At 42.8% G+C, this 27,141-nt stretch overlaps 1 protein-coding gene across 1 annotated transcript; it reads right to left on the bottom strand.

Annotated features, from left to right (window-relative positions):
- Positions 1 to 178: 178 nt before the first annotated feature.
- On the bottom strand, positions 179 to 27,141 carry SRSF4 (serine and arginine rich splicing factor 4). The gene is made up of 6 exons (XM_045898271.3): positions 26,806 to 27,141; positions 9,832 to 9,974; positions 8,830 to 8,942; positions 5,097 to 5,311; positions 1,772 to 1,861; positions 179 to 1,561 (listed from the first exon to the last, which is right to left on the bottom strand). The coding sequence occupies exons 1-6, from the start codon at positions 26,910 to 26,912 to the stop codon at positions 754 to 756; spliced, it is 1,476 nt and encodes a 491-aa protein (XP_045754227.2). The 5' UTR covers positions 26,913 to 27,141; the 3' UTR covers positions 179 to 753.

Below are 27,141 nucleotides of genomic sequence, written 5' to 3'. Positions count from 1 at the left end.
GGAACATGACACTCTGAGCTTTTTATGCTAAGAAAAGGAATACCAAGATAGGTCAGGAGATGCAACTTGGATTCAAACACCGTGAAATTTTGTCAAGCAAAAATAGTCTTTATTCAAATTTAATGGAAACAGGGGTCACTATACTTTGCAAGACGGGGAAAAATAAAATTAAAAAAAATTCTTTTCTTTTCTTTTTTAATATAAAACAATATAATCACAATACCAGAATATGGAACTCTACAGTTTATTTCCTATGGGTTACTGCAGGTATCAATTTTCCTCGACTGTGCTATTCACAACTTTGTTAAGTCCAAAAGTATGAAACCAAAGTGGTAGGAAACTTAAGACTTCGCACTTTCACTAAATGGCAAACATCAAAGGGCATCAATTCGAGGGCAAAAATGGCTGAACTCACCGTACCTACCTATGTCAGCATTCCAGCCTGAAAGCCGTCCAGGTACTGAGCTCCCTGCAGGAAAGGCCAGGCTGAGGGCCGCGGCAGTTTGGATATTCTACTGTGGGCCATGAGTAAAGGGGGTTTTCAAAGAGAAGATTGTTTTCAGTCGAGCAGGAAGGCCTGGAGCCAGGAGGCTTTACGGAGAGGAAGCACTTAGATTGAACAATTGTAGACACACCATTAGGGGAGTTAAAAATGTACAGCAGTGACATATGTTCTACTTGGATCACTTGTGCTACGGCTACCAAACATGTACAAAAGACGTCTCGGGGAGTTCCAGCTGTGCTCGTAGCCAGTTAGGACCGCGAGTGGGACCTGGATCTAGACCGAGACGGCGATCTGGATGCAGACCTGGATCTGGACTTGGACCGAGAGCGGGTTTTTGAAGCGGACTTTGATCTGGAGCGCGACTCTGACGGAGGGTTGGGTTTGGACTTGGAATTGGACCTCGACCTGGACCGGGTCTCCTGGTGGGTGCCGGCATCCGCACTCTCCCCTCGGCCCTCCCTCTGGCCGGCCTCGGCCTTGGCGTGCTCCCGCTCCTTGGACGCTGAGCGGGACCGCGACCGGGACTGCGAGCGCTCGGCGTCCTCCTTCTTCTTCTTCTTGCTGCCGCCGCTGGACTTGCTGTCACGCTTGCCGCTGCGCTTTCTGCTCCTCTCGCTCTTGCTGCGGCTGCGGCTGCGGCTGCGGCTGCGGCTGCGGCTGCCCTCCCGGCTCCTCTTCCTTCCCTTCCGCTTGTCCTGACTGCGGCTGCGGCTGCGGCTGCGGCGCGGCCCCTCCTCCTGGCTGCGGCTCTTCTCCTCGCTCCTGCTCCTGCTCCCGCTCGCCCGCTTCTCCTCCGCGCGCCTCTCCTGACTCCGGCTCCGGCTCCGGCTCTGGCTCTTGTGCCGACTGGGGCTCCGGCTCTTGGGCTTCCCGGCGCTGTCGCTGTTCTGGATCTTGTCCCCGGCCTGGTCGTCACTCTTGCTGCGGCGCTTGTCGGCGCTGCGGCTGCGGCTGCGGCTCTTGTCACCCTTGCTGGGGCTCCGGCTCTTCTCCTTCCGGCTGCGCCCGCGGCTCTGGCTGCGGCTGCGGCTCTGGCTGCGGGAACGGGAGCCTGACCTGAGGAGACACAGGTGTCGGGGTGTCGCACGGGGTCGCCCGCCAGGACAGCCGACGCGAGGGAAGGGGGGCAGGGGGGCGGCCCCGGCACAGGACCGCCCTCCGCAGCCTGACTGCGGCCCCGGCCGGCGGGCCTGGGGGAGGGAAGACGGGGACACGCGCGCGGCCCAGAGCCCTGGGCCGCCCCTGCTCACACCCGGGAAGGCCCACCTGGACCGCGATCTGCTCTTCGAGTGGCTGCTCTTGCTGCTGCCGCTCCGGCTCCTGCTCTTACGAGAATGTCTGCTTCGAGAACGAGACCTGGGGGGGAGAGAGCATTCTCTAACGCCTGCGGACAAAAGGCTGGCTGAACGGTAAGGCATTTTTTATCGAAAAATAGGTCTGGCACGGGCTGTGTCCAGGCTCGAGGGTGAAAGAGAACCCTTCCCACTGTTCCAGATCCAAGGGTCCAGTACCCACAAACGTCCCACCTGCATGGCTTCCCTGAAACTCAGCACCTCCAATCCTGAACCGCTTTCCCTGGCACCCACTCTTCTGGCTGGGCTCCTTCCTTCTTTCCGCCGATGCCACTGTTATTTACCTGGTTCCTCATCCCAGAAACCAGAGCCAGCCCGGACTCTCTCCTCTCCCCCTCGTCCTCTTCTATACTAATGATTCTGCCCTGCCCCTGCCCAAGCCACCAGCATCTGTCTGGGCCCCTCAACAGCCTCCTTACTAGCCTAGCCTTCTTCTGGACACTTCTGCCCTTTGCCTACCGACTGACTCACTGTGACCAGACAGCCGTTTAAAAAAAAAAACACACCCAAACTCTTAAAAAAAAAAAATCTTTAAAAGGCCAAGACTGTGAACTCTGCTTACTTCCTACCACAGTAACCAGGACTCCTGGGGAAACAACGGATTCCAAGATCAGGGCAGGGAATGCACAAGATGGGCCTAGAACATCTCATCAGGGCAGAAAGAGGGAAACGTTCAAAGACTGCCGAGTACCACCATCTACGAAAGGACTTTTGCCAAATACATTTAACCTGTATCTCCATCACACCTCTCTAAACCTAACTTCCAGTTTAGGGGAAGCAGGGGATAAAGTACAAGTTCACTGATGCCAAGAGGAAACAGAAAATTCAGAATGTGGGATACTACTAAAAAAAAAAGAAAGAAAGAAAAAGAAAAGTCAATGTCGTTGGGGGGTGGGAGGAGGAAGAGGGGACTGCTTCAGACCAAAGAGACCTAACACCACCTCTTACAGTGCAAGACTAGACTGGGTTCGGTCAGGAAAAAAATGAAGACCTCTGTGGAACCACTGGAGAAATCTGAAAATGGCCTGGAGAGAAGAGGACTTTATGGAATCGCTGTTGAGGTTCTTAGGTAAGAAAATGTAAATGTGGTCATCCTCATTCATGGAGACACATGCTGAAGTATTTAGGGGTGAAGCATCAGGTCTTCAACTTCCCTTAAAATGCTACAGCAAAGTAAATGTATAGGGTACATGCACAAATATACACACATACAAAGAAAGAGGAAGACAGAAGATGGCAAAATCCTAACAACTGAAGCCAGAAGGAGGGGACACGGGTGTTCATGAACTATTCTTTCAAATCCGATGTTTGAAAATGATCGCAATAAAAAGCTTGAGAAAATACATAGTGAAGCATATTCATCTGAAAACCAAACAAAACCAAGATACTGAAGACACAGGAGCCAACTTTAAGGGCTCCCAATGACCAAAGACAACAATCTGAGCATAAAAAATTTGCTGCAGTGGATGAAACATTAAATACACATCAACGTCTGAGAATTCATTCAAAATATTACTCTTAAACCACCACCCTCATCCTTACCTTTGGGGAACCCTAGGTCACATTTAAAATTCTAAAATTTGGTAAATAAAGGTGTCAAACTTTTATTTTACACTTCCTATAAAAATTGTATTTGAGAGCAACAAAAGAGTGGAAATCATCATTGATAGAATTACAGCCTTTAAACGCAAAAAGAATGAGGAAGTTAGAAAGTCATCACCTGGCAACAGTGACCGAATGGCTCCAGGGAGGGAGGATCAACAGACGCTAAGACTGCCAGGCGGACTACTGCGGAACTCCAGGAGGCACGGCTCAGGCTCACAGCCCCAGACACGCTGATGCGCTCTCCCCCATCATTCGCAGTGGGACATCCAGACACCACACGAGTGATGCAACAGGAAGTATAAAGTACTACTTATGAAGTACACCTGCTAAAATACTGGCCTTACTCTAAACGCCTCAAGATCTAACTATGAGTTTACAGGAAATACGGGAGGTAGGATAAAGAAACATGATAAATATCACAAGATGCAATCCGAAAAACCTCCACTAGGAGAAAATCTTCAAAGCAGGCAACTGTGAAGATTAAATGCATGGAGAATAAAAAAAGGACAAAGGAGGACATACCAGTGACTAAAAAAAGAATTAAGAGACATGCCATCTAATGGCAATGTGCAGACCTAGTTGGGATCCTAATATGAACAAACCAACTGCAAAAATACATATTTGAGACAACTGGGGAAATCCGAATACAAATTTGCTAGCTGTAATACGGCATCATGATTTTAGATTTTAGATGTACACACTGAAAGAGTTACAGACAGAATGACAGGATGCCCAGACTTGCCTTAAAATGAGGCAGTGGGAGTGGTGGGGAGGCAAGACTGGCAAAATAACAAGTGATACAGCAGGATGGGGGGCAGGCCTAAGGGAATTCAGGGCTCACGAAACTATTTTCTCTAATGCTTTATGTATTTGAAATTTTTTCTTAAGAAAAAAATTAAAAAACAACGCCAAACCTGGAAAGCTTAGAAGTCTCTAGTGACTTCCCACTGCTCTTAAATCCTTACCCTGGCCCGTGGCTCGCAGGATCTGGCCCTTCTCTGCATCATCTCAAGCCGCTCTCGTCCTGCTGCCCTCTGCGAGAAGGAGAAGGGCACTAATCCTCTCTCCGCCCGCCATCTCCAGCTTCTCCTTTAGAGCTCAGCGTCTATGACACGTCCTTAGAGAAGCCCCTGTCAGTTCTCCGAACTAGTGCTGTGTACATGTCCTTTGCCACACACCTATTACAATGGTCATTATTTGCTCAATGCCTGTTTTCTCCACTAGGCTGAGTGTCATGAGGGCACGGACCGTATTTGTCTTGTTCACAAGTGCCTGGCCTAGTGCAGAGCAGTTGCTGAATAAGAAAGTCTCCACTCTTGAGTAGGTGGTGTTTGGGAAAGTAAACCAAGGGACTACTCGCCATGTTTGTCCCCAATAAGGGTATGATCTGGGGTACCAAAGAAAAAATATGAAAACAGGTCACTGGTATCTGCCTCAGAGAAAGAAGTTCGATTTGTACTCATGATGTAAGAGTTCAAGAGTTTTACAAATAAATGTTCAGTTCAAAGTTCGGAGTTACCGAACCAGACAGAACCATGTACTAAGAATTCAAGAGAAGAATGGAAATGGATTACCCATCTATGTACTCATTAACGGACCGACAGCAAGCACTGACATGCAGACATCAGCGGTACCTTGAGTGGCTCCGGCTCCTGGAATAGGACCGGCGTCGTCGAGAACCCGGCTTGTCTTCAACTAATCTGATTTTTCTGCCATTGACTTCAGTTCCATCTAACTTTTCCAAAGCTCTTTTCATATCAGAATAAGACACAAATTCAATCACCCCTTCATTTTTGCGTCCCTTGTGAGCATCTGCATAGGTCACTTCTCCTGCCTGACGCATGTAATCCTTAAAAAAAAAAAGAGAGAAAAGAAAAAGAGAAAAGAAAAATCACTCAATAGGTTATGATACATTTTGCTAAAATGTCTAATGCAATTATCATAACGAAAGTTTTCCCTTTCCTTTGGGAAGAAAAACTGGTTTTCTTCAGAATGAAGTTCACTCTTTAAAATATTTCCATCTACATACCAACCATTTACTAAAGTTCTTTAAAGCATCAGGTGAGTGGTAGAGACAACAAATATTTATTCCTTTAAATAGTTATGTGTGAATATGAACATTTTTAACTCTCATTTTCTAAATTTTATAGTGGGAAGTTTTTTGTTTATAAGCAGCATTAGATGTTCATATTACCATATGAGTAAATGTAAAAGTTAGGTCTTTTACATTTCATTATAAATCCTTGTTTAAAAACATGTATAAATATTAACAACTATCTAGGGTCGTATAAAAAAATCCATAAAGGGATTACGAGATCAGCACCTCAGTTTTACTTAAAATTGCTGGTAGGGGCGCCTGGCTGGCTCAGGCTGAAGAACATGTGACTCTTGATCTCAGGGTCATGAGTTTGAGCCCCACGCTGGGTGTAGAGATTACTTAAATAAATAAAACTTAAACAAAAAAAATGAAATTACTGTTATATCATTTCTTCAAAACAAAGACAGAAAAGCAACAAAACAGTACTGTCAAGTTCTGGCTTCAGAGGTTCAATGACAACCCACATCCCTTCACTACTCATTCTCTTTGGGGAGTTAATATAATCAAGTGGGAGAATACAACTAATGTGCTGGATAATACTAAAGTGATGTACAAGGGGCGCCTGGCTGGCTCCGTTGGAAGAGCACTGGCTCTTGACCTTGGTTGGGGTCGTGAGTTTGAGCCCCACGTGGGGTGTAGAGATTAATAATAAAGAAACAAAAACTTAAAAAAATAAAGGGGTGCCTGGGTACCTCAGTCAGTTAAGCATCTGACTCTTGATTTTGGCTCAGGTCATGATGTCAGGGTCATGAGATCAAGCCTCACGTCAGGCTCCACACTCAGTGGGGAGGCTGCTTGAGATTCTCTCTCCCCCCTTCCCTGTGCCCCTCCCCCTGCTCTCTCTAAAATAAATCCTAAAAAAAAAAAAAGTGATGTACAGATGAGAGATCAGTTTAGTATTTGAAAAGACCATGACATTTAGATAAATTTAAAACTTAAGGCTTTATAGCTAATTTCCCCATATTTCTTTGTATGTAGTATATACTTAATAAACATTTGTGGAATGCATAAACTCAACAGCAGTTTATTTTTGTTACTACTTTCCTCCGAACACATGCCATTCAACACCTTCTTTGCTCATTACATCATAAAATGTTTACATGTCTTAACATACAATCTTCACAATTAGTGTGCCCAGTACTATTTCTGGGGATTTCCCAATTGTTGGGAATTTCAGGTTATATAAAGTCTCTCGCTATTATTCATAATCCAGCAAGGGAACATCTTTGCCGAAAATTCCTTCAACTGAATTATCTGCGGGAGTGGGAGTTCTGGGTAAAAAACAGCGCGTCCATATAATTTATCACCCAAATTTGGACACCTCTGAGACTGAATGAAGATGCTATTAAGTTATGCCAAGACTGGGACTGTCTTGGATAGGTTGAGATGTATGATAACTCTAGTAAAAGGGCTTGAAGAATGTCACTACTTTTGTTTTATACTTACACACTTCCAAATTACAAATTACAGCAGCTAACTATTAAAGGTTTATTGTATGGACAGGCATGATTTAATTAAAGTCCTAACATGAGATAGATACAATTATTTCCCCCATTTTGCAGAACAGGAAAGTAGAATATACAGACTTCAGAATCTGAATTAATATTACCTACTCCACCTGATGGGGTCAAACTACCAATTCTCAATGCCCCTGGAGGTGTAGACTACTATATAAATTTCATCTCAACACCAACATCATTGGGTGTTACATATTTATACATTTTAAAAATAAACAATAGCCTTTAAATTTACTTCTGCATTTCCTCGATTAACAGCTAGCATTTATTGTGCCAGGAACTGTTCCTGGGCTTTTTACACTGAATTGCATTCAATTCTCACAATAACTCTGAGTACAAATGAGTATTAATCCCATTTTTATAGTTGAAAAATATGAGGCACAAGAGGAAAGTAACTAGGTAAAGTAAAATAACTGATAGGTGGCAAAGCTGGGATTCACGGAGAGACGTGGGCTCCAGAACCCTGTTCTTAAGTCTGCTTTGACTTACAAGGAAATCTGCTCTATTACTCTCCTTTCCAGAGAGTGAAACTACCAAAGGTACAGAAGTATAAAATCAACTGAAGACATTGGCTAAACTTCATTTTAACAAAAAGTCTGAAAGCCTTTCCCAGTTTCTACCCAAAACATTTAACCCTTAACTCTCAGAACGCTGGAGCCATTGCTGCAGTGAGCACAGGCCTGCTGGCAGACACTCCAGGAGGGCCTCCTCTACTGCTGACAGCAGCACCGAATGCTGGAAGAATCGCCAGCTCAGGTCCTACTCCTGCCTCTTGTGCTAAGACAAATGTGTGAACCTTTTCTGGATCTCATATTTGTTATTTGAAGACTGTTGGGAGCAAATTTAAAAAGGGGGGAAAAGGATGTAAAATTGCTTTTCATCGATGAGTTAAAACCACATGAATATAAGATCCCTAACTACTTTTTGCTGAACCTAAATATATTCACTCGTTATGCTAGAGAGGACTTGTTTAATGATGGACTGGAGAAGTGAGAGTGGAAAGTGTGACTATCCTTTTCTTCTATCCTTCTACCATCCAGGTTAAGACACTGCTCAAGCCTTTCTTCCCTACTGAGCTTAAAAACAGTTGTCAAAGAATAAGCTGGGATCAGTGCACTGGATGGTCAACACAGCAACTGGACCTTAATCTTTGACCTTAAAACTCTTTCAGGATGAATATTCCATGGAACAACAACAACAACAACAACAACAAAACCTTATGAAAGAACATGAGTCAGACAGTCATTTTCAGCGATGAGGAGCTACAATGGAAACGGACACAAACGTACATATTACAGCTAATGTCAGCAGGAAACACTGGGGGTTACAACTTTTCCTTTTGTTGGTGAGAAACTACAAGGGCATCTCTCTCTACAACACCCTCTACACAGTGGAAAATTTAACATAGGTTGTCTTTAGAGTGATGGGCCCCAAATGTACAGTAATAGTGAGATTCTGATGTCTTTTGTACTCCTATGGAAGCTTTTAAAATTTTTATTTTTACTTTTCAAGAAGATTTTATTTTTAAGCAATCTCTACACCCAACATGGGGCTTGAACCTACAACCTCGAGATCAAGAGTCACATGTTCTGACTGAGCCCGCCAGGAGCCCCTAGAACCTTTACAGAATTTCCAAGCCTCAAACATGTAATACCATTACCTTCTGTGTTCGCGTGGGCTGGCATAAAATTATCTCTTTCCCAAGCGTAACTCCTCCCCAACCTTATCCCAGAAGGTTAATGAGGCCCAAACCTTTAGGTCTTGCCAGCTGCACCGACTTGACAAATTCTCCACAATAAGTCTGTATTCTGTACGGGTGGGAGGGCCATATTTATCGCGGCCACTTCTTCTATAACCATATCCACCTTTGGAAGGTTCAAACAGATAACATTACTTCAGTGGAGGAAAAGGAAAAAGTGACACAGCACATATTCCCCTTAAGTGTACCACTTACCCCACCCCCACAGCACAGATATTTTAGTTCAATCCCCACCCCTTAATTCTAAACTAGATTTTTTAAAAAAAGCAATCAACTAAACATGAAATTTAATTTAATTTACAAAATGGTAAGTATATATATTCATTAATATTATATTTAAAATTAACATGCATAAATTAAAACTATTAACAATTTAACAATTTAGAAATAAGTAACCAAATTACTACATCAGTTACTGGTGTTACTCACAGTGATTAAAGTTTTTGTGAATATTTTATACGAAAAAAAGATTTTCAGGCACCTATTTCAGTTTAATCTCATCTGTGTCTAACCCTTGGGATCCTCACCACCCAGGTCTAATGGGGAAAGGTTGCGGTCGTCACATGGCTTCCTGTTTTGGTCAGCCAAGGGCCACAATGGTTCAAAGAGCCACGCATGGAAAGGTAACCCAAGGTCAGCAAATGGAACAGGCAGTCATCTTAGCCTCAAAGGATTCTTTTAATTAAAACATTGAGGTCTTTGTTAAATCTATGTTAAACAATTGCATTACAGAGAAAAAAAACAACACAAACACACATCATTAAACATATTTATAAAGTATTAAAACAAGAACTTTATGTCATTAATTAAAATTAAACAGTATCAAAGATGTTTATTTGCAATTTTACATTTAAAAAGATACATAATTTATAAAACAAATAGCTTAAATAGCAATACATTTCAGTGTAACATTAATTAATTAATTACTTAAAAAATTAACATTTAACAACAAAGGCATGTATGGCATTGATACAAATGCCCTTTTAAATGCTTACTGCGTCCAGAACCGTAACTGCCATCTCGACGTGGGCCGCGGGCATGCTCAACAATTACTCGCTCACCACAAAGGTCTTTGCCATTTAGTTCATAAACAGCATCATCTGCATCACGCAGATCATCAAACTCCACAAACCCATATCTAGAAGAGAGCAAACAAAATCCTGGTTGGCACCATTTTGACATCCAGCTTCACTACCATTAAAGAGAAAGCAATGAGGGTCATGCTTAGCAAAGGTTAGGTGGGTTTTGCAAACTAAGGATCGCCTTTCTCTTCCCTTTGGCTGAAACCACTTGCTTTGTGCCAACAGGCACCGCAAGAGGATAGGGAGACTTCTCAAGGTAGACTCCTGTCTTTCTAGTAGGAGGCTGGCTAAATACACAGAGATCATTTCTTTTGTTCCCCAAGTAGTTGGTGGCAGCTGCAGAGACCTCCAGAGGGATGCTTGGTATGAAGGATCAAAATATGTGACTCTATAACATTGAGTATTTGCCCTTTTAAGTCACATAAAAACTCTTTTTTTTTTTTTTTAGCTTTAGCCCCAAATGAAAGCTTCAAGAACAACTAGACCTACATCCAGGCACTGCATCTTAACTGTTAAGTCATGTTTGGAATAACATACCAAGTAAAAAACTCACAGTACCTCAAATCTCAGTGAAAGGAAAAAAAATTTTTTAAAGTTCCTGTTCTTCTACCTAAATAATCACAAATGAATTAACTGTTCTAGAGTTATCAGTGAGAAAAAAAAAATCAGATCTATTCAGTTCCTCATGATTTTGCAAATTCATTTCCAGGAGGTTTTAGGTAAGCTGGAATTTTCTAAAACCTATATATGACTGTGCAAACTTCTTTATACAGCACTGCTAGGACTTTCCCAACAAAGAGGTTTGCTGGTTTTTCACATATCTGAAAGAAAGCTCCCTCCCCCCTGAATCCTATTCATGCCTGTTAAAGAACACAACTTAACAAAACTGAACAGCAAAATGTGTAAGGTATTCATAAGTAAGGTTAAACAAACACCCTATAAACTATGTTATCAATAAACTTTCAGTTTGGTCTAACAACACAGCTGTGAAGTCTAGCTTTGTGACCACTGCCTATATTTAAAAACCAAAACCATCTTAATGATCATATCTAATCACAAAGGAAAGTCACAAGCAATGTCTTTAACAAAGCTGCGTACACAGGCAAACACTGACCAGTGTTCTGCTGCGTCTAAACGGACTGGAACTAAAAACAGGTTACAAGGCTTGCCAGGAGTTCATCCAGCCTGACCGACATTATTCCAGTTTCCTTAGCATGTAATGCTGCATTCAGCAACATGTTAAGTGAGAGAAACTCGGAATTGCGGGATTTTCCCTTTACTGAAGAGTTCCTTTCCAACCAGCCTCTCCAGAGGTGACAGTGAATGGCTGACAACTTTGGAGGGTTCTTTACACACTGAAATGTCTATGAGTGGCATTCAAACTTCAAGTCACCGAATCTCAACTCCATTAAAAAAAATGGAACACAGACACATTCAGTTGTTCAATGGGAAACGTTTTGCAGTAACACAATTCAGAAGTCACCCGGCTCAATTTGGGGGCTATGAAGCCTAAAACATGGTTTGATACTTCCAGAAGGCTGGAATTGCTGTGCAGTAAGCAGAGTGATTCTGAACATGTCATATTTGACAAAGCAAGTAAAGCCTCTCCCAATATTGACTTACTATGTTAAAAAGTGCTTTACAGTCACTGAGAATCTATCATTGATAATATATTGCAGCTGCCTTTTCCTTTCCTAAGTAGAGTGGGATAGCAGGAAAGCTGTACTATCATTTTGAGAGACAAAACTAAATAAAAAAGCAAATTAAAAAAAAATCAAATCTTTCTACTTAGGTTTATTTCTTGATCATAAAATACTCCCCTGCCCCAAAAGTACTTCCTTAATTTAGTTGTCAAGACTGGTCACAGGTCTGCTTTGCCCACAGCATCACTGCTCTTGGCCTCCTATGCCTGATGCCAAGAGCGAGCTATGGGAGAAAACATTCACCCCGGGCGTGATGAAATGCCCCGGTGCCCCTCTAAGAGTGGCATGCTGGCTCAGCATCATTCGCTGCCCCGAACTCATCTAATATGATGTCCGAAGGGCAACACTGACTCCCAAAGACTGAACAAATCAGACATACCCAAACGGTTTTCTTCAAAATAATCAGGGTTTACAACTATTCGAGGGTCAGAGAATACAAGACCCTAAGCTCTGCCAATCGTCTGAACTAAAAAGCCCAACTTCTGTTACTAACAGGTGATGTTTGTCAGACCCATGTGGTAATGCATCCTCCCAGACTCAAAGATCCCCCTGTGCATGCTCACTGTGTTCCAAGGCTTTCATGCAGAACCTATTCTGACCTTGGAAGGAAAGTAATGACAATCTGTTAAATGGAGACATATTTAAAAAACAGAAACAAAAACAACTAATGCTCAGACTAATCTTTCTCTGCAGCTGAGGGTGAAGCAAGGCATACCTTGCCAATAAAATTCTTCCCTGAGTTGTAGGGACCAATCTGTGTTATTAGAGGAAAATAGTCCTTACAGTCAGTCCTTAGTATTTACTTCTAAAATTTCTAGTAAGTAAATTCTAATACTGACTTCTAAGTGGGTCACTTAGTAGACACATGTCTGGGATATCCAAGTCACTTATTAAAATAGCTACCCTGAGATCAAATTTATTTTACAGAAAAAATCTGGCTACTCTGTGAAAGGCCACAAACTCTATTTAGGAAATTTCATTTTAATTATTATTATTATTTTTTAAAAAACTCTATGCCCATCCTGGAGCTCGAACTCGTGACCCTGAGATCAAGAGTGGTGTGCTCTACTGACCGAGCCAGCCAGGCCCCCCTCTTTGGGAAGTTTTTATGTCAAAGTCCAGTCCAAGGATTAAATCAGGCATCTTGACTGTCACTTCTCTTGGCACGGACATGCTGGGTGGGTTTGGAAGATTAAACCAAATATCCTCTTGCATCACAAACCACACCTGATAGGGACTCCTGTTCTGAGAGCTAAGTAAAGACCAGATCAGTGTGGTTGCTTCCACCACCTTACTGTTTATTCTGATCGGCTTCACTTAAAGAATGACTTTGTTTCATTCACTAAGCAGTGAGTGGGTTCCCCAAATAAGGCAGGAAGACTACATAGTAACAATAAAGTGTTACTTAGCATTTATGAAGTAATCTCCATACACTAGACAATGTTATCTTATATTCACAATACCCAAGAGCCAGGTACTACTATTGCCATTTTACAGATGAGGAAACAGAGACACAGAGCTTTAAGTAACCTGCCTGATAAAACAGCAGAGCTGGCCTTCAGAACCCATGGTAGGACTCCAGAAGGCAAACTCGTAACTATTCAGCCTGGAGCAGCAAGAACTGGCCTGGGTTCTAGTCCTGGTTGTGCTATCAATCAACTCTGACAAGCAGATTTAAATCATTTTATTTTCCTAGGTCTTAGTTTATCCGTGAAATAAAGAAGCTATACTACATATCCTTAAGGTTTCTCCTAATGTCAAAAGTATGATAGGTAATGTTAAAATGGGAGAATTTCAACTAATCTGGTAGCATCAGAGGGATACCACAGTGACAGATGGACAGGGATAAATTTAATTTTTATCATCTCAAGTTCCTTTTAAAACTATTGTATGGGTCCCAATTTTAATTTTAAATTTTAAAACTGTCTCAATTAAATTTAGTGCCTTTAAGAAAATAAAACTCTCCCTGGTAACTAATATCAGAGGATCTTTCTACACTGATTTTAACATCCCTTTGTGTTTTGCAGCAAATGACATGAAACTAATCTCCCAAAAAGTACTCTCCTTCTGAACTCGTTGTCAAAATAAGGAGGGATATAAAATACACACATGCACGCATACACATTGTATGCTACTGACATGTGTATATTGATGCATACAAATCTCTGGCGTAACTGTAAGCCTCACAAACACAACCTAACAGATTTCTTTCCAGCTGCAGACACCCCTCCTCTTCTACTGTGAAAACCCACCATCTTTCAGTAATTCCAGTATGAGACGAAAGAAGATGAAGGAATTCAGGAGAATGAATCTAAGACAAATTTAAAAATCCCTCCATGGCAGGGCTTAGTAAAAATAAAACAAAAACCTTCCCATGTGCTTTTTCCTGCTTTCTTCCCAGATGTCACGTCTTTCACCCCCCACCCATGCCTATGTGGAAGAACAAAAAGCATGGCCTATTAAATGCACACCATTTTTTAATTAAAAGAAAAACTTATTTCTTCACCATTCCTCTGCTATGGCCTTTTCCCTAACTCTTTTCCTCTGGGTCACATTTTATCCTGACAGATTTAGCAAAAAAAAAACCAAACAAACCAAAACAGGGAGTGCCTGTCATTTTCTCCCTAAAAAAGGGGGACTGTGATTCTTAGCAGGTATGGACAGGTTTGTGGACAGCATGAACGAAGCCACACTGAGTTGTGTGCGCTGCTCTACACTTTAGTGCAGGCTCCCAGCACGGCCAGCTCTGGTGGCCCTCGTTCAACAGGTGCCCTACTGCTCAGGCTATCAGTCAGAACTCGGAAATGCTGGAAATGGAATGACATGCTTTTAAAACTACTCTAAGACTTCCATTTTTAGAAATGTTAATCATACATTTTCACCCAAGAATTATCATCTGAACCTGTGTTGTTGCTGAAGGGGCTTTCCCTGATCCTAATAATCTCTCGATGGTCCCAAATACCACTCTGCATGGCCCGCTGAAGAGGATGTGCCGCCTACCCCGCCTCTTTCAGAACGACTTAGGGTCATCTCTGTCTTCCAGACATCTTCACTGATAGGGAGATTGGAGAAAAGTCCCTTCTGAAAAATGAGCAGCAGGACTTGCTCTGGAGGTATGCTGACCAAGCTAACCGGGCAGGGCAGGACTAAGGGGGTGCTTAGCGCTGGCTAACTGAGGGGGAGTGGACATGAGGAGCAAGGGAAAGCAAGCCTCCATGCGTGTGCCTGCCATCACCCACCAACACTGCTTACCGAGGGGCATGCCTTGGTTGTTCTCTCTATAAGAAAAATGTGCCCCTTTTCACAGTAGATCTCTGCTCACCTTTGTCCTACAACTGTGCCACATGCTTTTCTTTGTATGTGGACATGACAGTCCTCAGCCAACCATCAGCAGGATGTGAGTTTTGTTTTCCCAATGTGGTGAGCCATTCCCACATTCACTCATTTTCCTTGTAAGAACCGAACCTCTCCATGGCTGGTCAGGATTAGGGATGTTGCTGTAGCCAAGGAAAAATTTTCATCTGTTGAAGTTAACCCATGGGGTGGCTTGAACCCTCAAACTAGGGTCAATAGCACTGTTCTTTAAGGGCAGAGCCCTTAAATCTACCCTGAAAGAAATGGCATTCAGTGAACAGGAATCAAACAGCTCTTTCAAAGTACTCAGTGTTGGTCCTACGCTTCAGTCAACTTGGTCCTATGAGGTGAAAAAAGTTAGGACATGTTGACAGGATAGTAATAACAGCAGTAATCCTCGCTGTCTGCATAAAATGCTTGGAAAAGTGCAGAAAGACACTTCTGCGACTGTTCTCTACTGCTCAGGTGAGGCCAACTCAGAGAAAAGCCTGCAAGTGAGAACGGCCACTGCTCCAATTCCAGAGGCCTGCAACATTCCAGGGAAGCAGTGGTCAGGCCCTCAAAGCAGAATCAGCCAGCGTCACACTCACCGCTCTGGGCCACTGACCATGGCTGCAGTTTGACTTTTCCGGTCACAGAGGGCTGTTCACGACCCGCAGCTAGGAGCTCCTACCCCATGAAGTAGGTTCCTGCGGCCCTTTCCTATCCTGAGACAGGAAGGAGGCTGCTCTGGGCATTCTGGCCATCAGGGCGGCCTGGAGAAGGCGGATGACTTACCCGTGCTCCCCGAGTGGCAGAGCTGGGGGGCGGCTTCAGGGCTCACCAGTGCCCAGCCTGGGGCTCTGTTCCCGTCGGCAAACTGGCAGCTCCCGCGCACCAAGAGCTCTCTGAGTAGAGCTAGTGTGGACTCCTGGTCTGTAAGCGCTGGCCACAGCTCAGTCTGCACTTGATCTTTCCCCACCTTCAAAGAAGAAAACCTACCTCATGAGGTCTCTCTCCTGGAGCCCCTGAGCACTAGTCTCCTCCCAGCACTCGGCATCACCCCTGACGAGTCCTCTCTGGCTGCCCGTTCGGCCCTGGCCCTAGTTCTCTCATCTGCCGGGCCCCCCAAGGCCGTCTTCTGCCTGTCTGATGGGCTTCCTTAGTTCCAGGATATGGCTACTCTTAACTTAGGCAACTTGTCTCTTTGGGTACAGCAGGGAAAGCCAGCTCCTAGATTATTCTTTTGCTCAGAGGTCTAGGATGACTCCTAAAGAAATTTGTTTCCATCATTCTCCAAACCCGAGTGCCTTGATTACACAAGGCGAAGCAAAACAATCTTCTTCCATAGACTTGAGAATTCTCTCTTTTATGAAGTCTCACACACTTGCCTGACTAATCATCTGAGCACTTTCTTTAGCTTTGGCACTTCTATTCCATTTTATGTTTTACGTGACAATGTTTCTATGGCCTTTCAAGGCCTTGCTCTTTTTTCTTTGTGCTGATCCTCTCATTTGATTATGTGCTCTTTAATAACAAAGACTAATATTTAGTGTAGTGCCTGGCACACAGTAAATAATTTATCCATAATATTCCATTCATTCCTCATATTGTATGTGAAGAATGTACTATTATTATGATTATTCCCATCTCACAAATGAGAAGACTGAGGCTTGGAGAGACTAAGCTACTGTTCACTGCGAAGGAGCTCATAAGTGGTGTGGCTGGATCTGAATCCAGATCCATCTGACTCCAGACTCAAGTTCTAAACTACCAGGTTACACTGCCTTTGTAAAGGCAGATACTTCTTCTCTCGCACAGTCCTGAGTACAACCCTTTCATTTAACAAATGCTGCTGCTTGACTTGATAATCTAACTTCAGATAAGCCAGGTTGTATTCAAGGTTTTGGTTAAGTGGGTTAAAGTCTCCAGAGAGAAAAAGAAACTGATCTTGGGGCAAGGTGAGGCACCTCTAAGCTTGGGGTATGTGACAACCAGGTTACTTTCACTCGTCTTTTGGTTCCCATTAGCCAGTGTCAGCCATCTGGTCCTTCCGAAAACATGTGTGGGTTCAGAACATAACAGACTAGAAGAATAGAGGAAAAATAAGATTATTCTGTGCAATCCCCATTCTGGAGGTCCCACAACAACCCCTGGAATCTGTCTTTGGTTTTAAGGCTCAGCAAAAATTAGACCAGCATAGAGATGACGGAGAGTCAGGCCTAGAGGTGGTAGATGTGAATGGATATTGACAAAATTATGTATTTAAGAATGCATTTAATTAGTTTTGTAAGGAATGGTGACTGGGACCAAAAAATAGAAGCATGAATGGTATGGAAAAAAAATGGACCAGAAATCAAAGAATACTATAAGGTTTACAGACTTCCAACTACACCAGGATTATAGCAGCAACCAGGAAAGTACTTTGCAGATGATAGGCATCTAAGATCTGATTTAATTTTGTTTAATTCTGAACTACTATTAACATGACTACTCCAGCCCACCAGAATTCTTTCCTTCTTCAAATTCCTTTGTAATAATTTTCACAACTCTGAGGTTTACTGTTAGCTCACTGATGAAGACACTAAGACTCAGGGCAGGGAAGGAACTTGCCAAGGCTACCCAACACCTGGAGTCCTTTCTAGCCCAAAGTCAACACTCACTATCATGAGCTACTGCCTCCCATACAGTAACGGAAAGATGTGGTCCAAAGAGCAGACACAGTTTGAGAAATGCAAGCTCTAGAAGCACGGAAAATCAGTTTTATCAAATTATGTGCTGTGGAAGAGAAATGCCCACGTGAATATTAGCATCTTATGACAAATACTAAATGGTGAGAAATACCACTTCTGCACCTGATAGGTACTGATACAAGTTGTGAACACGTATTCTCTAAGTTACTTGTGGAACCAAACCTATCAAAATTACCAAATTTTATAGTTCATCAAAACTTTAGCATCAGTCTAGGAAAACAGAGAAAAGTAACATCATTAAGGGAATGCCAGCCCATCTCTAAAGGAATGCTCACATACTGGGGTGAAGAAAATATAACAGAAACAATCGTACCCTAAGTACTAAGCAATAAAACAAAATTCCTCCAAAATAGCAGGAGGTAGAGAGGAATCTGTATCAAGTTCAAATTTAGTCTTACTTTGTAACCACTCTACAGGTCTATCTGCCAATTCCTTTCAACTATCCAGAACTGTTTCAAAATGAACCTAAGGTTGCTAAGCGATTTCGCTTTCATTAAGCTACCACCATATTTCCACCCTATAAAATGGGACTATCCCAGAAAGCAACATACTTCTGAATAATTTGTGGATCACCATTACAACCATAACCCCCATCACAACAAAATGTGTTTCACTGACATTTTAAACTCAACATGGCTGCTTTCTTCAAAGGGGGTAAGGGGCAATCACACCTGTGTGCCTTTCCATTTTGTGACACTTATCAACACTAAGAGTAAATGAAGAGATCCCACAAGAAAAGGGGTCAACTATTCCCTGATGACACACTACAGTTCATGAAGACAATCACAGATTTAAAAATATATGTATATATATTAAAAAAAAACCCTCCAGAGATAAACGTCATATTACCAATTTAGAAAAAAAAACAAAAAAAACAAAAAACTCTTGGGATGTAAGATAGGAATACTGTATCTGTTACTCATACCTAAGTGAAATAAAAGTTTACACTCAGCGGACAGCACCACTTGATTCCACACAAAAGCCACAAACAAAACCAGTTTATACTTACCTCTAAAATGGCACTATGAGTGGGTAACAGGTGTTAAAGCCTCTCAGAAGTTATACCTCTGGGACCATCTTGGCTGTTCCCATATCCCTCATAACCATTCCACAGTCCCTGCGTTGCAGTCAGTTTCTTTTCCTTTTCGGTTAAAGATGCCACTTCCTATGCTATTTCTTAGGGGATGCCCTTCCCTTGAAATCAGTCATTTAATTCATTTAGTATTTTAACATTTTCAAATTCTTTTAACATTAACGGATCAACAGCTTCTTGTCATCCACACGAAACAAGTTTCTCAAAGTCAGTGCTTCAGGTCTGCGGTTCCTGACTCCTGTGCCTGAGCCTCCTGCTCACCTCTTCCATTCCCGAAGGCAGGATTCAGACCTCCCTCCTCTCCTCCTTTGGTCTCCCCACTTTCTCTAGGTCTTGGAGGTCTCTGTTTATGAATGCCCCCCATTCTGGCATCCAGGCCTAACGACGTGGCTGGGGGACTTGATAGAAGGATTACAAGCGTCCTTTGGGTGCTTCTTCAGGTATCATTTGCAGTTCTGGGACCTCCAGACTTGCATCTCAACACGCAGGGAAGGTCACGGAGGGCATTTCCTCAAAATAGGGGCATGCAAATCCAGAGCACAGCCTGATCCTTCGCCTTCAGGTTATTCCAAGACCAGACAGCCCTAGCAATAACGCGACAGAGATCACTTAACTGCATCTGCTCGCACAAATCCTACCCCAGTCAGCCAGGACCAAGCTGACACCATCTTACAGCTCTTCCAAGAACAGCCTGAGAGTTTCACTAGAGTTTCTGTGTAGGGCCAGTGTCACAAAAACTACCACCTGTCTCATTGTTGGCAGTAACTTTTTAGCTTGTTGAAGACTCTGTAGAGAGACTAAAGACCGAACAGGCTGTGGGACCTAACTACCTTCTCATCCTTGGAGGCAAGTGCCAGAGCAACAGGACTGAACCATCTGGAAGGAAAGAGCATGAGAGGCTTTGACTGCCACTGCTCCTGCTGTATCTGGTATGGGAATAAGAAAGCGCTTCAGCTTCCAGAGTTGTCAGTAACTCATTCTGTAACCTTCAGCCAGGCACTTAATTGACCCAATGCCTCAGTTTCCCCATCAGTCCAAACTAGAGACAACAACACTTGTTAGTAAAGCGCTCTGGTGTATGCAGTTGAAAAATAAATTACACAAGTGCATGCTGTTAATGTTTTTTAGAGTTCTGAAATTCCAGTGTTAGCTTACAAATTTATAAAGACCACCCCCAATCGTATTCTTTTACATACTAGGAACATCTTTCTTAGAGAAGCTCAAAGTACAATTTTCTAAGTTACTTGGAAGCATCCAGAAAAATATCGGGAACCCGTATCATATTTTATCTAGTCTTCATCCTATGCTTACCATTTAAAAGGGACAAATATTTCACATGGCCCTTTTATTCATATGCTCCTCAATGAGGAAGGGAGGTGCAAGAGATTGAACTGAGGAACAGGGGTTTAAAATGACTTGGCTGAATAATTACAGACAATGTTTATTACAGAACCACAGAGTGGAAGTCTCAAGCCAGGGAATTTATGCTAGCAACATTTGGTCAAAATTGCAGCACGGTGTTGTCTCTTGGCACTGATTTTTCAAGATTACAGAAACTTAAAAATTACCCATCTCAGGAAAAAGAAAAGTAACATTTAAATTTTGGTTATAGGCTGACTTCAAGAGATTGCAGTACAAAAACCAACTTGGTCACATTTGTAATGGTTCTACTACTAATAAAGAATGCTACTAAATCCATAGCCCTATGTCTCATTATTTTTTACTCATTTAAGAAAAAGTCTTGGTTAAGACACATAAGACCACTTGCACCTGTGAAATTAGCAAAGATCTGAAATGACACGTACGCCTGATGCCGGTGAGGCAGCCATGACAGGTGCCACACACCGCAGGTACAAGTGGCTCTGGGACACAGCTTTTCTCAAAGTTACTTGGCATTATATGCACTGAGTGCCTTGAAAACGTTCTTTCCTGCTGTGACACGTGAATTTTACTCCACAGAATCTGTCTTAAGGAATGATAAAAATACAAAGTTTTATGCATGTGATACCCATCACAGCGTTATTTTAACAACCAGAATTCAGAGATGACCTAAGAGAAATGGTTGGGTAAATCATGATTCAGCCGTACAATGAATTTTCTGCAGCCGTTAAAATGATGTATGTAAGATCTTTATGTAACAGAAAAAATACACAAGATAAATTAGGTAGAAAAAGTGGGACATAAAATTGCACATCAAGACCTTATGTTATGGGGCGCCTGGGTGGCTCAGTCGTTAAGCGTCTGCCTTCGGCTCGGGTCATGATCCCAGGGTCCTGGGATCGAGCCCTGCACTGGAATCCCTGCTCTGCAGGAAGCCTGCTTCTCCCTCTCCCACTCCCGATTGTGTTCCCTCTCTCGCTGTGTCTGTCAGATAAATAAATAAAATCTTAAAAAAAAAAAAAAAAGACCTTATGTTAGGGGCGCCTGGGTGGTTCAGTTGGTTAAACGTCTGCCTTCGGCTCAGGTCATGATCCCAGGATGGGCTCCTGGCTCAGCAGGGGGTCTGCTTCTCTCTCTCTCCCTTTGCCACCCCCCCTCCCGCCAGTGCTCACGCACTCTCTGTGGTCACTCTCTATCTCAAATAAATAAATAACATCTTTAAAAAAGGACCTTATGTTAAGAGATTTCATATTTATTTTCTAATCAGTCAAAAAGTTCTTTTTAAAAAAAGTTCTTGAATCTGTTATGCCTGGTAGGCTAAAGAATGAGCCTTAATGGGTGCAAGAAAACTTCCTCATATGCAATTTTAAACATTCTCATTAAAAATCATAATATTAAAAAAATTATAATGAAGGCTAGTTCAGAGTTCAGAAAAATACGAACTCTTAAACACAACAGGTGAAAATATAAATACTCTGTCTAGAGAGTAATGGAAACCAATAGGTAGCAAAAGCCTTAAAGATGTGTATATACTTTGACTCCAAAGGTCCACCCAGGAATCTACTCCAAGATTTACATAAAGGATATTTACCTCAGTGCTATGAAAGCATAAATTAGCAAAAAACCAAAGACAACCTAAATGTCTTGCAACATGGTTTTAATTATGTACAATAAATAACACTGATATGTGGGAATACTATGAACCTTTAAGAATCAAGTTGTCAGAGAACACTTAATGACAAAGGTAAAGAATCAAGCTGTTAGGTAGAAACAAACAGGATGTACAGTATGACCCTAAGTCTGCAGAAAGGATGGGGAGGCATAAGAAAAGCATGCGTGTATGAAAAAAAGACAGTCTCAAAATGCAGTGTCATCTTTGATTATTTTTTGTCCATAAATACATATTTATGTAAAATGTAAAAATTTTACAGTAAGAAATAAAGACATGCTATTTTGAAACACTATAGGAATTAAAAATGGGTCTTTAATTTTAACTATGTATAAACAATGTTGTTCAAGTGCTCCTTTAAACAAAACTGTTTTAATCTCTTCTTAGATAATCATAAAATGACTCCAGAACCAAATGCCTTACTTAATAGAAAGATTCAAAGCTTTGGACCGCAAGGGTTCAAATGTGCCATTATTTCTGCGGGCAGAACTGCCTGTGGACAAAAAGGTGGAGTCTTTTTAAAGGGAGAGTGGGTTTGCCTTTTGTCATTCCTGGCACTCATTAATTGTACCATTATCATAAAAATGATAAAGCATTTATCGCTTTCGGTGGTGGGTGAAGATAATCTCCCACAGTTCAATTAACCAGAAACCAATAACCTGGAACATTAAACTAATTATATTTCCATTATTGCCCCTTTAAAATGAAAAGACAAGAAACTAAACAAAACAAGCCCCTATCAAGGACCAGAGAGAATCCCTGTGTAGGGTCTGGGGTTGGCAGGTTTTCATCTCAGTGTCTAAAATCTAACAATGCTCTACAGTGATCGGGGACAAAACCAGTAATTTTGACTCACTGAAAGAGTATTAGCATGTTAAAAAAAATTAAGGTACCTTCTACTTGAAGGGATTTTCAAGGAGGGTGAAAATAAAAACTTCCTGCTAATACTTAAAAAGTTGTGTAAATCCAATCAAACAGACAAGAACACCCCCTGAAAATTCTGGGTATTCACAATTTCACTGTAATATGAAGCACAGGTGTGAAATATATAGCCAAGTTTCTCTGGAGAGTTTTAATTCATGTCTTTAGCCAACTTAAAAATAAACAAAACAAAATAACCTCAATGATTTGGAGTCCAGCTCCTAGGCAAGTATAATAATCTTAGGGTATGATAAATAAAATTTATTAACTAAGATATGGAAAAATTAAAATATAAAGACCTATGACTGTAACCACAAGATTTTGTGGCAAGAGAAACTACCGTATTTAAAACCTTCTTCTACTGGGGTGCCTGGGTGGCTCAGTTGTTAAGCGTCTGCCTTCGGCTCAGGTCATGATCCCAGGGTCCTGGGATCGAGCCCCGCATCTGGCTCCCTGCTCCGGGGGAAGCCTGCTTCTCCCTCTCCCACTCCCCCTGCTTGTGTTCCCTCTCTCGCTGTGTCTCTCTCTGTCAAATAAATAAAATCTTTAAAATAAATAAATAAAAATCTTCTATACTTCACATGATTTATTAATAAAAAAGACAGCCCACAGAATTCACAAATAATCAAAGGCAGCAAAAGTTAGCAGAGTTGGAAGGCTACAGACGGGTACTGCTAATGCTGCTGTTTCCTTGACCCCTGGTCCCATAGTGGCTCTTGCTGGGGTTAGTGTGGCAAGTATGAATGCAGGAGACCCTACACCTACCACCTGGAGTGGCCTATAGGGTCCTGGGAGATCTACATCATGTTGTGGTCCCAACTGAACCACTCTTTTAAGAATTCTCTAAAATAAAGGCAGTCTAGATTAGGGTCCCCTGGAATACTAAAATGGCAGGCAATGAACTACTGCATACACACTTTTTGAAATCCCAAGAGGATCCATAAAATCCTCTCCTGGACACTAAATCTCCTTTGGAGAGCTTACCTACTTCCTCATTTGGTCAACTTCCAATTATACCAGAACTTTATGCCTATTTAATTCTGAACATATCTACTGTCTACTGATGTATCTCACTTCTACAAGTGTGAAACTCTTCAGCAATTCATCAAAATCCTATCCATCCAAAATCTGCTTTAGTGTTCTGATTACTAATAATTACAGGCCAGGTATGCTCCCCCTGCTTATGTTCCCTCTCTTGCTCTGTCAAATAAATAAGTAAAATCTTAAAAAAAAAAAAAAAAAAAATGCTTCTCAAGGAGACCTACTATTCTTAGTGTCCAGGGCCATAAGCTTACATGTTGCTAAATTTCTTTTCTTTTCCTTTTGTACCTCCTCCTTCCTTTCAGACTCTGCACTTCTGCAATCTAGTCCAGTCAATTCTTGCTTGAAATCCATCTACACCATTGGTCTTTTGCTCAGCAGTCACTTTTCTCTGCAGCGATTACTGAATGCTGCCAGGTGTGCCAGTTTAATCGTCTCACCTGCCTTTGAATCCCTGAAATGACTTCCCATTCCTCATTTCAACCTTCAGTTTCAATCACAGATTTCACACATACCATGATTTAGCAGATCTGCTAAGAGAATAGTTCCCCAGACTCAAAGACTCAGGTATGTAGGGTTCTGCAACGATCTTTCCTTTCTCACCATTTCCCAGATTGCTCAATTATTCCTTACAGAGCCTTTCAATTCCTAGCCATGATTTTGGATGCTCACTGTAAAATCTCATAGTTGATGTTTTGGTTCCTGTCGTTCAATTTCCAAATCTCTCATGAGACTTAATCCAAGCTTGATTGCTCATTATTTCTCAAAAGTGTTCCTTATTGGACCACCTCATCACCGGTTATGACATACATTATTCCCAGACACTTTATTTCAAACCCCACTCAATTCACTCTTCAAAGCCCATTTCAAACAAATCTCTTCAAACAAACCAAGTTTTACTTGAGTTTAAAGTGAGAGCAAGCATTTCTTAACTCTAAGTGTACATGTTGTAACTGTCAACACTTAATTCACTCAAGAGCAGAACTATTTTTCTTTCTTTCCAATCCATTTAGCACAGTAGCAGGCATCTTGGTGGTGGGTTATCAACGTATTTGTTCCATTAACCACCTTATCATTAACATCAAAATCATTTCCTGCTATCACTTGAGTAACTTTAGAAAACAGACCTCACCAAATACGCTTCATGTTATCAAACACTAAAGCTGTCTCCTAATGATCAGTCAAAACCATTTGATTTCAGCTACCATTTACAGCTATGAGCCAAACACTTTACAATTATTATCTCTAATGTTCCTTTTCCTTGCAGACGAGAAAATTTAGTCACAGAAGTAACCTGCCCACAGATAATAAGTGGTGAAGCTAGGATTTCACCCAAGCCTGTCTGACTTCAAAAACCACGCTTTCCCCACAAAATGTACTCTGACAACTTAGTTGGCCTCTGAAGAAAATTGGGAGTTTTCACTTCATCTTTCGTATATGTATCACAGCAACAACAAAAATAACCCACTTTGTCGAGTAAATTCCTTAAGAACAGAAAGCTCTGTTGTACCAAATGAGCAATTTCCTAACCCTTTTACTCTAAATCAGTATTCATAAACACCTTTTTTAAAAAAAAGATTTTAGTTTTTTTTAACTAATCTCTACACCCAACTTGGGGCTTGAACTTACAATTACAACCCAGATATCAAGAGTTGCATGCTCCACCGACTGAGCCAGCCAGGCGCCCCATAATAAACACTTTTATAGAGGACATTTTCCTTAGTAAGAAGGTGATTCTTCCTAACAATCACTTTGAAGTAACTTTTAAACCCAATCAACAATGTGAGTACATGGAAGCTACCAATTTGTCTCAAATGTGCAACTTACACTTAGGTATTTTTCCTAACTTCTCCAGTGTTAGTTGCTAGTATTACAATGGAGAGAAACCTGTAGCCGTATCAGACCTGTTGCAAATGTCTTTCATCTTTTTTTTTTTTTCCAAATAAGCCAAGATTTCCTCCAACACTCAAGGTTTAGTACCCTAAAATGTTCCCCCTACTCCTTTTAATTTTTATATCTATGTCTTTCAAGTCCTACCTAACGTTTCCTGGTTCTCATAGATTTCCCCGTTGAGTATCTTCTGCAAGCCGGACTCATCTCTTTTCCCCGAAATAGCCCCTGCTGGCCCTGCTTTGCTAAAGTACATCAGGAATACAAGTAACAGACCAAACCCGGGGAGGCAGTAAGATAGCAATTTCGAGCTGTGAATCTCCGTCTCATTAACTAATTGCCGCAGATACTAGCCAGGGTGGCTACGATTCTCTAACAAATTCTTCAACGACAAAGCAATTTTTTGGCAAGTTGTAGAACGGAAACCACAGCATGGAAACTCTGTACGAAGTTTGAAAGATAACGAATCAAGACTTTAAATTACCCTTGTAGAGGGAACGGCCAAGGCTTTCAGCGCGGCAAGACGATACTTTCCAAACTGTCACTAGACTACTCACTCAGACCCGAGTCTCCCGCCCAAAAAAGTGTGACACATGCAAGTCAAAAAAAGGGCCTCCCTCCGGAGCTCCTGGCCTTGGGAAAGATGCGTGGTGACTGTCTGATCCATTAGACTGGGCAAGAGGTGAAAAGGGAGCAGGAAATCCTGTTTATTTCCAGCAGCCCTGAGAGCGGGAAAGGTCGGTCTCTAGCCGGAGACGAACCAGGCCCCACTGCGGGGGCCCGGGAAGGAAAAACCCAGGCCTCCCTGGCGCCCTGGAGCCGTACCCTCCCGCCCGAAGCCCCAACCCCACTCGGGTTTTCCTTCTCTCCGTCCCACTCAGATCCTCACCATCGCTCCCATTATCCCTCCACCACCCCCACCCGCGCAGGCGCAGTGGGAACCAGGGCCTACCCGCGCCCCCGAGGCGCCGCGACTATGGCGGAGCCGGAGCAGGCCGGTAGCAGCTCTGCGCCGAGCAGGCGTCCCTCTCCCGTCCCCGCGGCTTCCCCACCACCGCTGGGGCCCTGTCCCCACCCGGCCGACCCCTCTTCTGCCCTCCTCACCCGTTCTTCAGATCCACCTCCAGGATCTTCCCGTAGCCCTTAAAGAAGCGCTCCACATCGCGCTCCCGGGCCTGGTAGCTCAGGCGGCCGATGTACACCCGCGGCATCCCGGCAACAGCAGCGGCGGCTTGGCCCGGCCCCAGCCCCCCTTAGGCGGCGGCCGGCGAAGCGAGAGCGCGGCGACGGCGGCGGCGGCAACGGGCGAGCGGCGGGACGGACGCAGCCGAACCCCAGCGACGTACGCGAGCACGCAGCACGCGAGCGCGCGCCTCCCGCCTTCCCCGCCCTCCCCGCAGGCGGAGGGTAACGGGAGGGAGCGCGCGTTCGCTTCCCGCC

Source organism: Mirounga angustirostris, unplaced genomic scaffold (assembly GCF_029215605.1).
Source record: "Mirounga angustirostris isolate CCGP_5_RB_7025 unplaced genomic scaffold, mMirAng1.0.hap1 SCAF_4, whole genome shotgun sequence".
NCBI classification, from domain to species: domain Eukaryota; kingdom Metazoa; phylum Chordata; class Mammalia; order Carnivora; family Phocidae; genus Mirounga; species Mirounga angustirostris.
Note: the sequence above shows the minus strand (reverse complement) of the source record. Positions and strands in the feature narration are given on the sequence as shown.

Bases quoted from the DNA above. Each gene is read 5' to 3' on its own strand.
- SRSF4 (XM_045898271.3), bottom strand. From the start codon at position 26,912: ATGCCGCGGGTGTACATCGGCCGCCTGAGCTACCAGGCCCGGGAGCGC. The intron at 8,943-9,831 runs GTAAGCATTTAA...AACCTTCCAAAG, and splicing joins CAGTTACGGTTCTGGACGCA to GTGGATATGGTTATAGAAGA. The intron at 1,562-1,771 runs GTGGGCCTTCCC...GTGTCTCCTCAG, and splicing joins AAGAGCAGATCGCGGTCCAG to GTCAGGCTCCCGTTCCCGCA.